At 38.4% G+C, this 13643-nt stretch overlaps 1 protein-coding gene across 1 annotated transcript in view; it reads right to left on the reverse strand.

The window, feature by feature from the left end:
- Nucleotides 1-1094: 1094 nt before the first annotated feature.
- The window catches only part of LOC121989324 (vacuolar-sorting protein BRO1-like), a 36693-nt gene continuing 24144 nt past the window's right edge, over nucleotides 1095-13643 (reverse strand). The window contains exons 7-8 of the mRNA XM_042543298.1: nucleotides 7884-7987; nucleotides 1095-1883 (exon numbers count right to left, since the gene is read on the reverse strand). Coding sequence (XP_042399232.1) covers nucleotides 1284-1883; nucleotides 7884-7987 — 704 coding nt within the window. The 3' untranslated portion in view covers nucleotides 1095-1283. The remainder of the gene's footprint in view (nucleotides 1884-7883; nucleotides 7988-13643) is intronic.

The raw sequence follows: 13643 nt of genomic DNA on the forward strand, positions 1-13643 counted from the left end.
CTTTAGGATCATCAAACATTTTTAAACAAAAGTACGAAGGTATTAAAGCGCTCAAAATTAAAAAGAACATGGATGAGAGAGGGGCATTGTCCATTTGGCACAACCCAAAGACCTTTAGACTAATCAAACAATTCTACTCAAAGTGTTGATGGTCATGAAAGGCTCGAAATATATATTAAAAAAACTATTGACAAACTTGAAGCAACATTAGGAGCACAATTATAAGTATTTAACACGAATCCAAAGCCTTGAGAATCATCTAATACTTTCAGCTAAAAATGTTTGAAGATACTAAAGAACACAGATAAGAGACCACTAGACGTAGAACGACGCTTATTTGATACGAGTCCGGGCCTTTAGGGTCTTTTTATTGATGACCTTAAAAGCTCAAAATATGGAAAAGAAAATGAACAATGAACAAATTCAAGAAACCACAAGGAGTGCAGTGATTCCATTTAACATGAATCCATGCTCTATAGGGTCTTCAAATACTCTGAATAAAAATGTTAACATGGATCAATAGGACCACTAGAAGTGCAATAGTATCTATTTAGCATGAATTTAAACTTTTTTAACCATCAAATACGTTTAGATAAAAAATGCTTTGCATAGAGAGAGAGAGTAGTGCATTTTTTGGGTGATGTATGCAGAGAGGAAAAAAAAAGTAGAATTTCTGGACATGTACTCTAATCTTAAACACAGAGACACGCTTCTGAGATTTCAAATTCACCCAAAAACCACGCTTCCATCACTCCCAAATTCTCCCTAAGCAGTAAGCATTATTCAAGTCACAAGTTTCAGATTACTTCAACTCAATCAAACAAACAAATAATTGCCATGAAGAAACCTTGTTGAGCATAACAATATTCTCTGGATGATGAATCAAACAAGCGGCCAAATTTGAATCAGAAGATAATGTGCAGTTTTTCATCACTACTTAAATTCCAGTAGACTAACAAGCCATGCTAAATTCCAACTAAACTGGTTTATAAAGATTGATGCAGTTGACGTGCAACTTATCTGTCTGAAAAGCAACAACAAAAAACCATTTTACATGTGTGATGAGTTTCAAAATTTTAAAAAAAAAAAAAGAGTTGAACTTCATGACCTTAAATATACAGGACATATTAATACACTAGCATAGTTATTTCTACATGCTGGATAATTATTCTGGGAGGAATAAAGAATCACATGAACATGCCATGCAATAAATTTATAGCGCAATCAAACTTATAAACTCTTGCAAATTTAAAAGCCAAGCCAGGTCTAGAGGATACATTCCTTCATGGTCTCTGGTGGCTCCCTTGGGGATAAGGAGCTGGCACAGAATATGGTGGGGCAGGATAAGGGCCTGGACCACCTGGTTGCTGTTGATATGCATTATGGTATGGTCCATGCCAACCTGGATAAGCTGGTTGCCTATATTCATGGCTCGGGACCTGTTGAGGATGTTGATACTTGCTGCCTGAGGCATAGTAAGGAGGCGGCTGAGGTGTAGCATAGGCAGGGTAAGGATGAGAATATCCAGGTCTTGGTTGCTCTGCTATGTAGTTGTACAGTGGCGGAGCCAGCGAAGGCGATGTGATCTGATGATTGGGTTGTGCTGCAAAAGAATAACGATCAGAATATCCATGCGCTGGTTGTTCCATAGGTGTTTCTGGATTAGGTGTAGGATGAGAAAGAAGTGGAGTTCTCTGTGGTTCAGGTGGTTGGGGACTTGGACTGTTGGATTGCCGGGAGGGGAAATTGTAGCTTGTTTCCCCTTCTGATGCAAAATTGAGTCCTGCTATCTGCCTCTGTACCTGCTCGATCGTCTCTCTGCACTGAGTATTCCTTGTCATGTAGAAATCACTGCATTGCTGCTTTACGTTCATAAGTGCATCCTGTTCAGAATCAATATGAGAAATTAAGTTCAGCAAGATTCTGTAAAAGGACAATCGCAAACAACTTTAAAATGCCGCATCTAACTAGGCCACTCAATAGCATCAAATAAAATGAAAATGAGAGTTGAACAAATCAATTAGCCTGTGAAGTCATGATCATTCATAGCTCCACTGCATACAAACATGATGAAAGATTCATATACGTAGACCCAACCCTGGGCCGGGTCTAGCCCGGACCCGGCCTGGGCCCGTAACTGGGTCAACGGGCCAGTTGCCCGTTGACCAGGTTCGTCGGGTTGAACCGGAACCGGCCCGACAACCGGGCCGGTTCCGGTTCCTTTGGTGAAAACCCGACGGACCGCCAGTTAACCGCCGGTTCGGCCCGCCGGTTCAACCAATTTTTTTTTTTTTTTTACGGCTTGAGCCGTCGGTTCCTAGCCGTTGGGAAGAATGGAGTTTTTTTTGGATATTTTTTTTCAATGATTAAAATCATTTGACCATTTTTTGATCAATGGCTATGATTTAGTGTCCGTTACTATCCAAACACTATAAATAGAGAGCTCATTTCATCATTTTCACACACATCTTCTCTACTCTTAATCTCAATTTAGTATTCTTTATATGCTTTCGTTTCCAATGGAAGGAGGCCGTGGAGGTGCATCATCTCGAGCTTAGAAGGGATAGGAAATAATGAATCCGCGGGAGGAGGACCCCAACATTCAATCCACCAATGATGAGATCGAGTACCTTCCAAATCCGACACCCGAAACACAAGAAAGTACCAATGCAATTGTTGGATCAATTACGCACATGAGAGGGGGGGGGGGGGGGGGGGGGGAATCACGTGGTTTTAAAATTTATTTTAACGTTTTTTAGAACACAAGTACGTGCAGCGAAAATTAAAAAGAAGCAGCACAAGAAAGCACAAGCGGTTTTACTTGGTTCGGAGCCTTCGGCGACTCCTATTCCAATACCCAGATCCCGCGGACCTATCGTCGGGTAATCCACTAAAAACCTCTTCCGGTACCTCCGAAAGAGGGAATCGAATACAAAGAAGTTTAGAACAAGTGCAACACCCTTCACTTGTCCTTTTGCAGTAATTAAATACACAAAATAAATTTTACCGACACTTAGAGATTGACGTTGAAGTGCTCGTGTCGATGTCGGTCTACCGAGCGCGATCGGAACTCCTCGGAGCAGTTGTCGAGCGCAGCTGCTTCGTAGCAAAGTCGTAGCAGGAGCCTGGAATAGTCGGAATCTCACAAGAATGCGTAGTAGCTCGTTTAGTCGTTGAGTCTCAATGCCTCCTCGAGATAGCCTTATAAAAGGCATGGAAGGCGCCTTCCATAACCATGGAAGGCGCCTCCAATGAGGCAAGATTGATCCCGATCAGTCTGGTGCTTATCCATGACTTCGGCCAACATTTATCCTGCGGAAGGCGCCTTCCATAGCCATGGAAAACACCTTCAATGAACAGTACAAAAGCGCCTTCACTGCTTGCAGACGTCTTTGGATACTGTTCATCCGAAGGCAATTTTCTTCCTTTTGCCCTGCAAAACAATGTTAGTCCAAAATACCCAGCAAAACAAGTATTAGGATAATTTAATAATAATAAAGAGTAGTATTAATTAGTTCCTATCCTCCCAGGACAGGAACTAGTCAAGGTCTCAGCTTAGGAATCCCAAATAGACCTAAACTAGACCGACGCCTACTGCCCCTTCAATCGGGACGCGTCCTCACTTGGTCACTCTCCTCCAGTGACTTAACTTACCAGTTTGTCAGACATCCGGTCAGTTTGTCGACCTGTCTGGGCTCCAGCTATCCGGTCGGTCCGTCAACCTAGCAGGGCTTCGTATCAGCTATCCGGTTGGCTCATCTACCTAGCAAGATTTCGTACCAGCTATCCAGTCGTTCCGTCGACCTAGCTGGATTTCGTACCAGCTATCCAGTCGTTCCGTCGACCTAGCTGGATTTCGTACCAGCAATCCGATCGGTCCGTCGACCTAGTTGGATTTCGTAACAGCTATCCGGTCGGCCCGTCGACCTAGCTGGATTTCGTACCAGCTATCCAGTCGTTCCGTCGACTTAGTTGGATTTCATACCAGCTATCCGATCGGTCCGTTGACCTAGCTGGATTTCGTACTAGCTATCCGGTCAGTCCGTCGACCTAGCTGAGTTTCCTGTACACTTAATTAAGTGGTTAGATCACAACACAACCTAACTTAACTTGTTTGTCATTCATCAAAATCCGGGTTAGACCATTAGCGCAAACTGCACCAACAACAATTACTTCTAAGGTTCGAGAACTTCCTCCTCTAAAGTCTTCTATTTTTACTAAATATTTTGAGAAGGTCACTCTTCCGTAAGGAAAAATGTGTGCAAAATGTAAGCACTGTAACGCTTCCTACAAATTCTAAGCTGGCGACAACTATGGGTCGTTGAAACGACATGTAGAAATGAAGCACAAGACAGAATATGGACTCGACCGTTCTCAAACACAATTATCAAGATTTTCTTCAACTAGCGGCAGTACTGATTCTAATTTATTTTTATATTCGGATAATAAATTAACAGAATCATTAGCTAAATTTGTTTCTGTAGAACATCTTTCTTTTAGTTTTGGATCTAAATGCACATTTGAAGATTTTTGTAAAGAATCTCCTAATCCATGTGCTAAATGTGTTCCTAGGACTACACTTACTCATACAATTAAAAAATTAGTAAAACAAGGAAAAAAGAATTTAATTGATGAATTTAGTAAATTAGATAATAAAATTTCTTTATGTTCCGATTTTTGAAGTGATTGGCGAACGCATTCGTATATGGGTGTGACTTGCCATTAAATCGATAACTCTTAGAACCTCCAAAAAAAGATTATTAGCTTATAGAGTTTTTGATGAATCACATAATGTTCATAACATCGCACAATTATTATGTTTAATTTTAGAAGAATATGACTTAACTCATAAAATATTTTCAATATCATTAGATAATGCTAGTTCCAATACCGATTATATAGATGATCTAAAATTTGTTTGTCAACCTATTATTGGCGATTTATTTTTTTTCATATTCGTTGTGTATGTCATGTTTTAAATTTATGTGTTCAAGATGGATTAAAAATTTTAGAAAGTTATATTAAACCAATTAGAATTGTAATTTTTAATTTATGGTCTCATCCATCTATAATGAAACAAAGGGATAGGTTTTGTAAAACTAATGGAATGAGACCTAAAAAATTTTCACGTGATGTACCAACACGTTAGAATTCAACATACCAATTATAACAAGATTCATTTCAATATAAAGAATTATTATGTTCATTTTTTGTACAAAATACTAATACTAATATATATTTATTTTCACAACAATAGAATATTTGTAGTAGTATTTGTGAAATTTTAAAAGTATTTAATGATGCAACCGAATAACTTTCCAGTGTTTATTATCTCACTACTCAATTAGTTTTAGAAAATTTTTCTAATATAATATTAGTTTTAAATGAATATATTAATAATGAATCTTTATCTCCTTGCATCTTAGCTATGAAAACTAAATGGGAAAAATATTTTTATTTTATTCCTGAAATTTATTTAATTACATTTTCTTTAAATTCTAGATTTAAATTAAAAGTTTTATATTATAACGCTTTAATTCCAATTAAAAATTCTTCTTTTTCTTCTGATTCAGTTAATATTATATATAATGTTAAAATTTATTTATATGATATTTATAATTAATATTATGTAAAATATGGAACACAATTTAATGTTTCTGAAATACAACAAACTACTAGTTGTAATTTAAAACTTACAAAAGCACAACCTTTATTAAAAGAACGAACAAAACGTCCATGAGGATCCTCAAGTTCCACACGGGAACTTGAGAATTATTTTACGACTTTTTTTATTTTAATGATGCAGATAGCGAAAATTTCGATATCTTAAAGTGGTGGTCACAGAAGGCTCAAAGCTTTCCCATCCTCTCCGTGATCGCCAAAGAAAGTTTAGCTTGTCCAGTGTCAACTGTTGCTGTGGAGCAGACATTCAGTGTCGGCGGTAACATATTAGATGAACGATGATCAACTTTGTCTCCTAACTCATTGGAAGCTCAAGCATTACTGGACGATTGAACCAGAACGGAGAAAAGAATCCAAGGAATGCAACTTTCAGATGACGAAGTTGAAGATTTTGATACTGAAGGAACGAATATGACAGGAACTGGAAATGGAAGTGAGTGACAATGTAAAGGATAAAAATGTAAAGAACTACGTGGGCTTTGATTCCCCTATACCCTAAGGAGATACGTAGGAAATTTAAATAAGTGCAAACCCTTTTTTTACAATAAATTTTAATTTTTAATTTTTTTAATATAATAATCTTGAACCGTGATGAACTGTGACGAACCGTAAACCAAACCGTGAACTAGCGGTTCTAAACCATGAACCGTAAGTGTCTTGGGCGGTTAAGGTTAAGGGTCGACCTGCCTGAAACCGTCAAACCTGCTATTCCAAACCGTCGAACCGTCGATCTGTAAGACATCTCTTTCAATCCCTCCATTTTACAAAAATAATCCTAAATATTTAAAACTCTCGGTTCCAGGCAACTTATCATCTCCTATTTTAACAATTGTCTCATTACATTTAATATTACTAAACTTAAATTTATATATTCTGTCTTTATTCTAATAAGTCTATAACCTTTCCCTTCTAGTGTTTCCTGTAAAGATTCTAGTTTAGCATTTACTCCTTCACGTGTTTCATCTACCAAAATAATTTTATCTACAAATAACATGCACCGCGGTACTGTTTTGAATGTGTGCAGTGAGTTTGTCATAATTAGTATAGAAAGATAAGAACTTACGGTTGATCCTTAATGTAACCCTATCTTTATTAGAAATGCTTCAGTTACTCCGCCTGAAATTTTTACTCTGGTCGTTACATATTCGTACATATTCTTAATTAGTTCAATATATGTTACATTAGCACCTCTCTTTTCTAGAATTCTCCGAGCTCGATGAATATCATGTGTAAATCTTATTTTTACTCCCGATATTTTTCAATTAATTGTTTAAGAAGATGTATAGCTTCTATTGTCGACCTTCCAAGAACGAATCCAAATTGATTTTTGGTCATCGTGGTCTCCTTAATCTTTTTTCTATTACTTTTTCCTAAAATTTCATAGTATGACTCATTAGTTTAATATCCCTATGGTTTGCACAATCTTATACGTCTCCCTTGTTCTTACATAAGGGAACTAGAGTATTTATCCTCCATTGATCAGACATTTTTTTCATTTTCAATATCATGTTAAATAATTTTATAAGTCATTCAATACCTTATTTACCTAGGCACTTCCATACCAAAAGTAATGAAGTTAGCACCAAAGTCTCCCTAGTCTCATCTCTAAATAGAATGTGAAACAGGGATTTTGTCTATTTCTATTTTATATTTTAAAACTGACACAGAATATAGCCCAACTTTTAGGTTCTAACATGGGTTCAATGGTGATGCAAATAGTAAGTGCTAATGACACTACAGGCAGGGCCGGCCCTGGAGGAGGGCGGCACTGGGCGATGGCCCTAGGCCCATAATTTGAGAGGGTCCAAATTTTTTTTTTTTTAGTATTATGTAATAGGCATGTAATTCGGGCCTTGAATAGTTGAACCTAAATTCATATTTCAGAATCTTTTGATATTATCTTTTACTTTTATCTTCTTAGGCATGTAATTGGGGCCTTGAGTAGTTGGGGCCCAAATTTATTTTGGACCATTTTTTTTCCGCCCTGGGGCCTCCTCTGTAGAAGGACCGGAGCTGACTACAGGTGATTAAAATAATTGAAGAGAATGATGATGGGGCATATTATGTGCGCAGAAATTTAGGTTGGGGATGGGGCATTAATCATACAGATGCTACATCATGCATAGTTGAGGTCAAAAATGAAAAACAGGTGCAAACAACATTTGAAATATGTAGTAAAAACTGCTACAATTAATGTATACCTGTAGAGTAACATAAAACTTCATCCCTTCATTGATGTTCTCCTTGATTTCACGATATTTTGCCACAGCAGCAGCTATCTGTTTATAACTCTTATTCCGAGCAACTGTCAATAAGATTTTTGTAACCAAATGCATCAAGTTAAAAGAACAAAAACTTCTGAAAACTATGCACGCAGTCTGTCACTGATCTGATCCAGTTGACTCATTTACATAGCTATGTTTATTCAAAATTTATCATGAATGCTTGATTGGATAATCATGAGGAATATCCATGCCAAGTTCTTGGTCTACCTCAAATAAGGTTGAATGCCTTAACCGCTTTAAACATGTCCATACCCAACTTTGTTTATTCTTTATCAGTTATATCCATGTGTCCATGTCAAGTTCTTGGTATACCTCAAATAAGGTTGAATGCCTTAACGCCTTTAAACATCTCCATACCCAACTGTATTTATTTTTCTCACTTTATCAGGTATTAGAGCTACACCTAAGTACTTTAAAATAGATGTAATTTTATTTTACCTTTTCAAATAACCTCAAAAATCCATTTGAGTATTCTAATCTCCACCTATATCAAATTTTGTGTTGTTTCCTAATTGTCCTTTATTATGACCCATAAAAGACGGTTACAAATATATTGTACGATTTTCAATAAGGCAGACAATTGCATGTCTTATAAAGCACCCCTTTTAGTGGTAGAGTTTTTCAAAGAGGTAATCTCTTGGAGGAGATTGTTGCTGCGAATGGCTTCCCCTCATCCAGAAAGTCTCCTTTTCTTCTTCATCCTCAATGCATCATCTTCTCATAGTAAGGCGGCCCATGCCCGGTTCTATCATCTTCTCATGATAAGGCACATCTTCTAGCTATGAAAAATTGTGCCTAAATCAACCTCCACAAACTTGCTAATTGGATGCAAATAGTACAATCAGGAACCGTTTGCCAGCAATGAACATGCGTCCATGATTAGAAGCCACAAACAGGCAAGCGACTACAAGCAGCATGTCCACATACAATAGTGAGCTATACGACCATGTGTTTTGATTAATCATACATCAGTACACAATTCGGAGCTAAATGCCAGCGAGTTACATGTCATAGTTGCTTGCCCACACACATCTATCTACTTGTGCTCGTCCTTGCCTTTTGCGGTCCACCAATAATGACAAAGTCACACTAAACACCCTGCCTTTGTTCATCATGGACAATTCTCAAAACCGTTTCCAACAATCCTATCCAATCTATTGTGTTTGATGACTACAATTCAGTTCAAAAAATTGGCGATCTGCAGAATATTCAAGCCTCCAATAGACTCAACGGGAAAAACTAACCTAAAATGGTCTCAGGTTGTCCGTACTTACCTCAAGGCCAAAGGGAAACTTAGTCATATCCTTGAGATGGGACCTGCCACGACCGATCCAATCTTTGAGGCATGGAACCATCCATTAGTGATTATGTCTTGGTTATGGGATTCCATTGAACCATCCATCAGTGATAAATATATGTTTCTCACTACTACTAACGAAATTTGGGATTGCAGTACCCGCACTCACTCAAAAGCCTATAATGTTGCCTAAGTTTATGAACTCAAAGTCAATGTGGGTGCTACTAAATAGGGAGATAAAATAGTTACTGAATATGCCACTGTTTTGCAAAATTGGTGGCAAGAATTGGATGACTACAAGTAATTGAGATGAAATGTACTGCAAATATTGTTGTTTTGAAGAATTTTATTAAAAAGGATCATGTATATGATTTTTTGACGGGTTTAAATCCTGAATTTGATCATGTCCAAATCCAAATCATTGGCAAAGACTGCACACCGTCCCTAGCAGAGATGATCTCCCTACACCAGGCTGAGGAAAGTCGACGAAGTGTGATGCTTGAGCGCCAACCCATGCTTGGATCAGCCCTTGCTGCCAAAACTGATTCGCAGGAGAAAGATAAGAGTGGTTTGCCTCCAGTTAAAGACAATCAAGCTCATCTTTGGTGCAACTACAGTAAGAAACCGTGCCATACCAAAAAGACATGTTGGAAACTACTTGGTACACCACCAAGAATGGGGAAGTTGTGGAGGACAGCACAGATCTTAGGCACATCGAGCAATCTCATACTGAAGTCAGCCCAATCCTAGGCAGATTCAACATTGTAGAAATTGAAAAATTGAGGATTGTCGAGTTCTCTTGATACAACTGTTTGACGCGTTCTCTTCGACTCTCTCAACTATCCCCTCACTCCTTTTTTTGCATGAATAAATATTTCTTTGATAACTCATGGATAATAGATTCCAGTGTCACAGACCACATAACTCACAATTCTCAATTTTTCCACACTTATAACCTCAGCCCATGTAACAGAGAAATTATAGTAGCCAATCGATCTTAAGCTACTATTGCTGGTTTTGGATATGTTCACCTTACCCCTAGCCTTATCCTTAAAAAAACTATCTGCCAACCTTGTTTCCATTCAAAAATTAACTATTTAACCTCATTGTTATGCCATTTTTCCCCTTCTTATTGTGTTTTCCATTATCAGGACTCAAGGAGGAGAATTGGACTTACTAAGAAACATAGTGATTTTACTATTGTGAATCTACTAAGAAGATTAGGAATAATGTCTTTTTCTTTTCATAGTTCTTCCAATAAAGATAACATTTAGTTGTATCACAAACGTCTTGGGCATTTTAAAAGTCATGTTTCCTCTTTTTTTTCAAGGATTGGATGTTTCTGAGTTTCAATGTGATGTTTGCGAATTGGTAAAACATTCCGGTGTACCTTTTCCTATTAGCAATAAAAGTACTACTCCCTTTCATTTGATTCATAGTGACATATGGGATCATTCTAATATTCCTAATATTTATAAGACTCGATAGTTTGTCTCCTTAATTGATAATTGCCCTCGGATTATATGATTGTTTCTGCTCAAATAAAAATCTGATATCAGTATTATTACTCCTAATTTCCATTCAATGATTCAAAATTAATTTGAAGTGAAAATCAAAAGCTTTAGGACCGACAATGCTAGAGATTACTTCAACCAAATCTTGTCCCCCTATTTCTAATCCCAGAGGATTATTCATGACTCGTCATGTGTTTATACACACCAATAAAATAAAATAGTAGAAAGGAAAAAAATGAACATTTACTCAACACTACTCATGTCATTCTCTCCCACAACAATGTCCCTAAATCCTATTGGGGAGAGGTTGTCCTTAATGTCACATATATGATAAATAGACTTCCCTCACGTGTCTTAGACAACAAGAGTCTCATGCAACTTCTCAACAATTTATATCCTCGTTTCCGAACCACAAATGGACTTACTCCTAATATTTTTGGGTGCACTACCTTTGTCCATATCCACGGTCCAGTACGAGATAAACTAGACTCTTGTATCATCAAATGTGTCTTCCTTAGATACCCATCCACTCAAAAAGAATACAAGTGTTAACACCCTTCATCTCACAAGTATTACACCTTGACCGATGTTACCTTCCTTTAACATACCCCGTTTTTCTCTTAGTCCTATCCTCAAGGGGAGATTTCAATGACAAAAGATAGCACTTGTGAGTCATTTGAACTCATTAACGCTCTTGATCTTCCTCCTACTCAAATCTGTACTGAATCACCTCCTATTCCTATTCCATCTAGTGAGTCACCTCCATCTTCCTTTCCATACAGTGTCCTCGTGATAATCAAGGATTCCTTAAGTATATTTAAGGAGAAAGGCTACTCCAGAAGTGATACAGGTCTGAGAACCTCACCCACAAACCTCCGATATTGGGATCAGGTTAAGATCTGACCCATCTTTATAATCTACTGAACCACATACAGCCTTGACTTTTCCATTGTTGTTAGAAAAGTTACGGCGAATGCACAAAACACTCTCTCTACCCTCTATCTCACTATGTTTCTGTTAAACATCTATCACCAGCCCACAAAAATATTCATTGTGAATTTAAATTGTCAAAAAGGGAATGGAGGATTGTAGGTGCAGCGAAGACCGGCAAGAGGGGAGTGAATTGGCTGCACAAATTAAAACTACCCTCCTCGGATCTTTCAACTCGAAAGTGCAATAGCAATAATAAAAAGTAACTTAAAACAATAAAACTAAACAGAAGGACAGAGAAGACCGGGAGTTAACCTGGTTACAACCAAGAAGGTTATTAATCCAGGGCGATGAAAAGCACGCACTAGAAAAATCTCCTCTCTGAAGGCGGAGAAGCCTTTTACACTCTTACAGCTTAGAACTATTGCTAGGAATTGATTACAGAGTTGATGGAACAGTTGATTTCTAATTCCTAGTTACAGAGGCCTTTATATAGCCTCTGGAAATTCTATCTCGGATGTCTGAGGCACCTCCAATAGAGGTCCAAGGCGCCTCCATCGAGAGAGTGGATAAAACTTTATCCGAAAGCTCAACGTTCACTTCTGCCAGGTCCGAGGCGCCTCCAACAGGCATTGAAGGCGCCTCCAAGCCTGATGGAGGCGCCTCCAAGCTGGCTAGCAGCTTTTTCCAGCTTGCTTCTTTGCTTCGTCTTCCGAAGTCCCGTTCTTTTGAGTGATTCCGACCAACCGAAATAGGGCTCACCCGAACCCAATTTTCGACCTTCTCCTCGAGCAGCCTTCCTCCCCGGCTTAACGTCCCTTGAACGCCACGCACGTTCTCGCCCACCGGTGTACTCTTCCGGAGCTCTCTCGTCCTTTGGACGCACCGAGCCCGTCAGCTCCCTTCCCGTGCCGTCCTTCTCGCTAGCTGCGTCTTCCGCTCGACTTCCTGCGCTCCTAAGTTCCTGCACACTTAGACACAGGGGTCAAACACAAAGCAGGACCTAACCAACTTGGTTGATCACATCAAAACACCCGCGGGGTCCAACAAGGATGTCATAAGGGAGGAAATGGATCCACTAGAAAAGAATAAGACATGGGAAGTTGTTCATAAACCAAAGGAGAAGAACATTGTTGATTGTAAATGGATTTTCACACTAAAATACAAAGCAGATGGATTCGTTGAGCACTATAAAGCTAGGTTGGTGGCAAAAGGATATCCTTAGACTAATGGGATAGATTATCAGGAAATAAATGGTTGTGTACCAAGTAGAAAATCCCTTAAATTAAGGGGGTTTAGCAAGAAAGATATCTTCTTTTCTTATATAAGTAAAATAGTATAGCACAAATCAGGAGTACAAGAATTAGCCTTTAGGAGCTACTTATGTCCGACATAGTGTCAAATCCAAGTAGACTCCCAAAGACCGATATACATGAATTTACACTCCTAAAAATGTTCTCACTATCTGATTGTCCCTCACCAAAGAAACTACTATTTCTAGCCCTCCATACATAATGCATTATAGAAGACAAGGTAAGAAGACAGGCCTTTGTCAACATCCTGCTCCCACGGTAATACCTCCCAAAAACTCGCATCATTCGCCAATATGTGAACATCCCTTGCATGTGAAGCAAGTCTCTAATCCGCCTCATAACTCTGTTATAGAGGGGCATCCAAAGAATAGATGCTACTGTGTCTATGGAATGTGTACTGTCAATTCTCCATGTACTCCTTTTTGTCTCTAGTGGTAAGACGTCTCTAGGTCAGCATCCAGAGGGTAACTACGTGACTTGATTGTACATAGATTTTCCACACTATCCGGACACATGGACTATGATGCCTAAAGAAGACATACGCTCGACCAACACCGACGTCCCTAGAAAACCAATTTACTAGCTTCTATCCAGCATCCAGTGACCCAGCAACCGATAATAT

This window comes from Zingiber officinale, chromosome 6B, assembly GCF_018446385.1.
Source record: "Zingiber officinale cultivar Zhangliang chromosome 6B, Zo_v1.1, whole genome shotgun sequence".
NCBI lineage: Eukaryota > Viridiplantae > Streptophyta > Magnoliopsida > Zingiberales > Zingiberaceae > Zingiber > Zingiber officinale.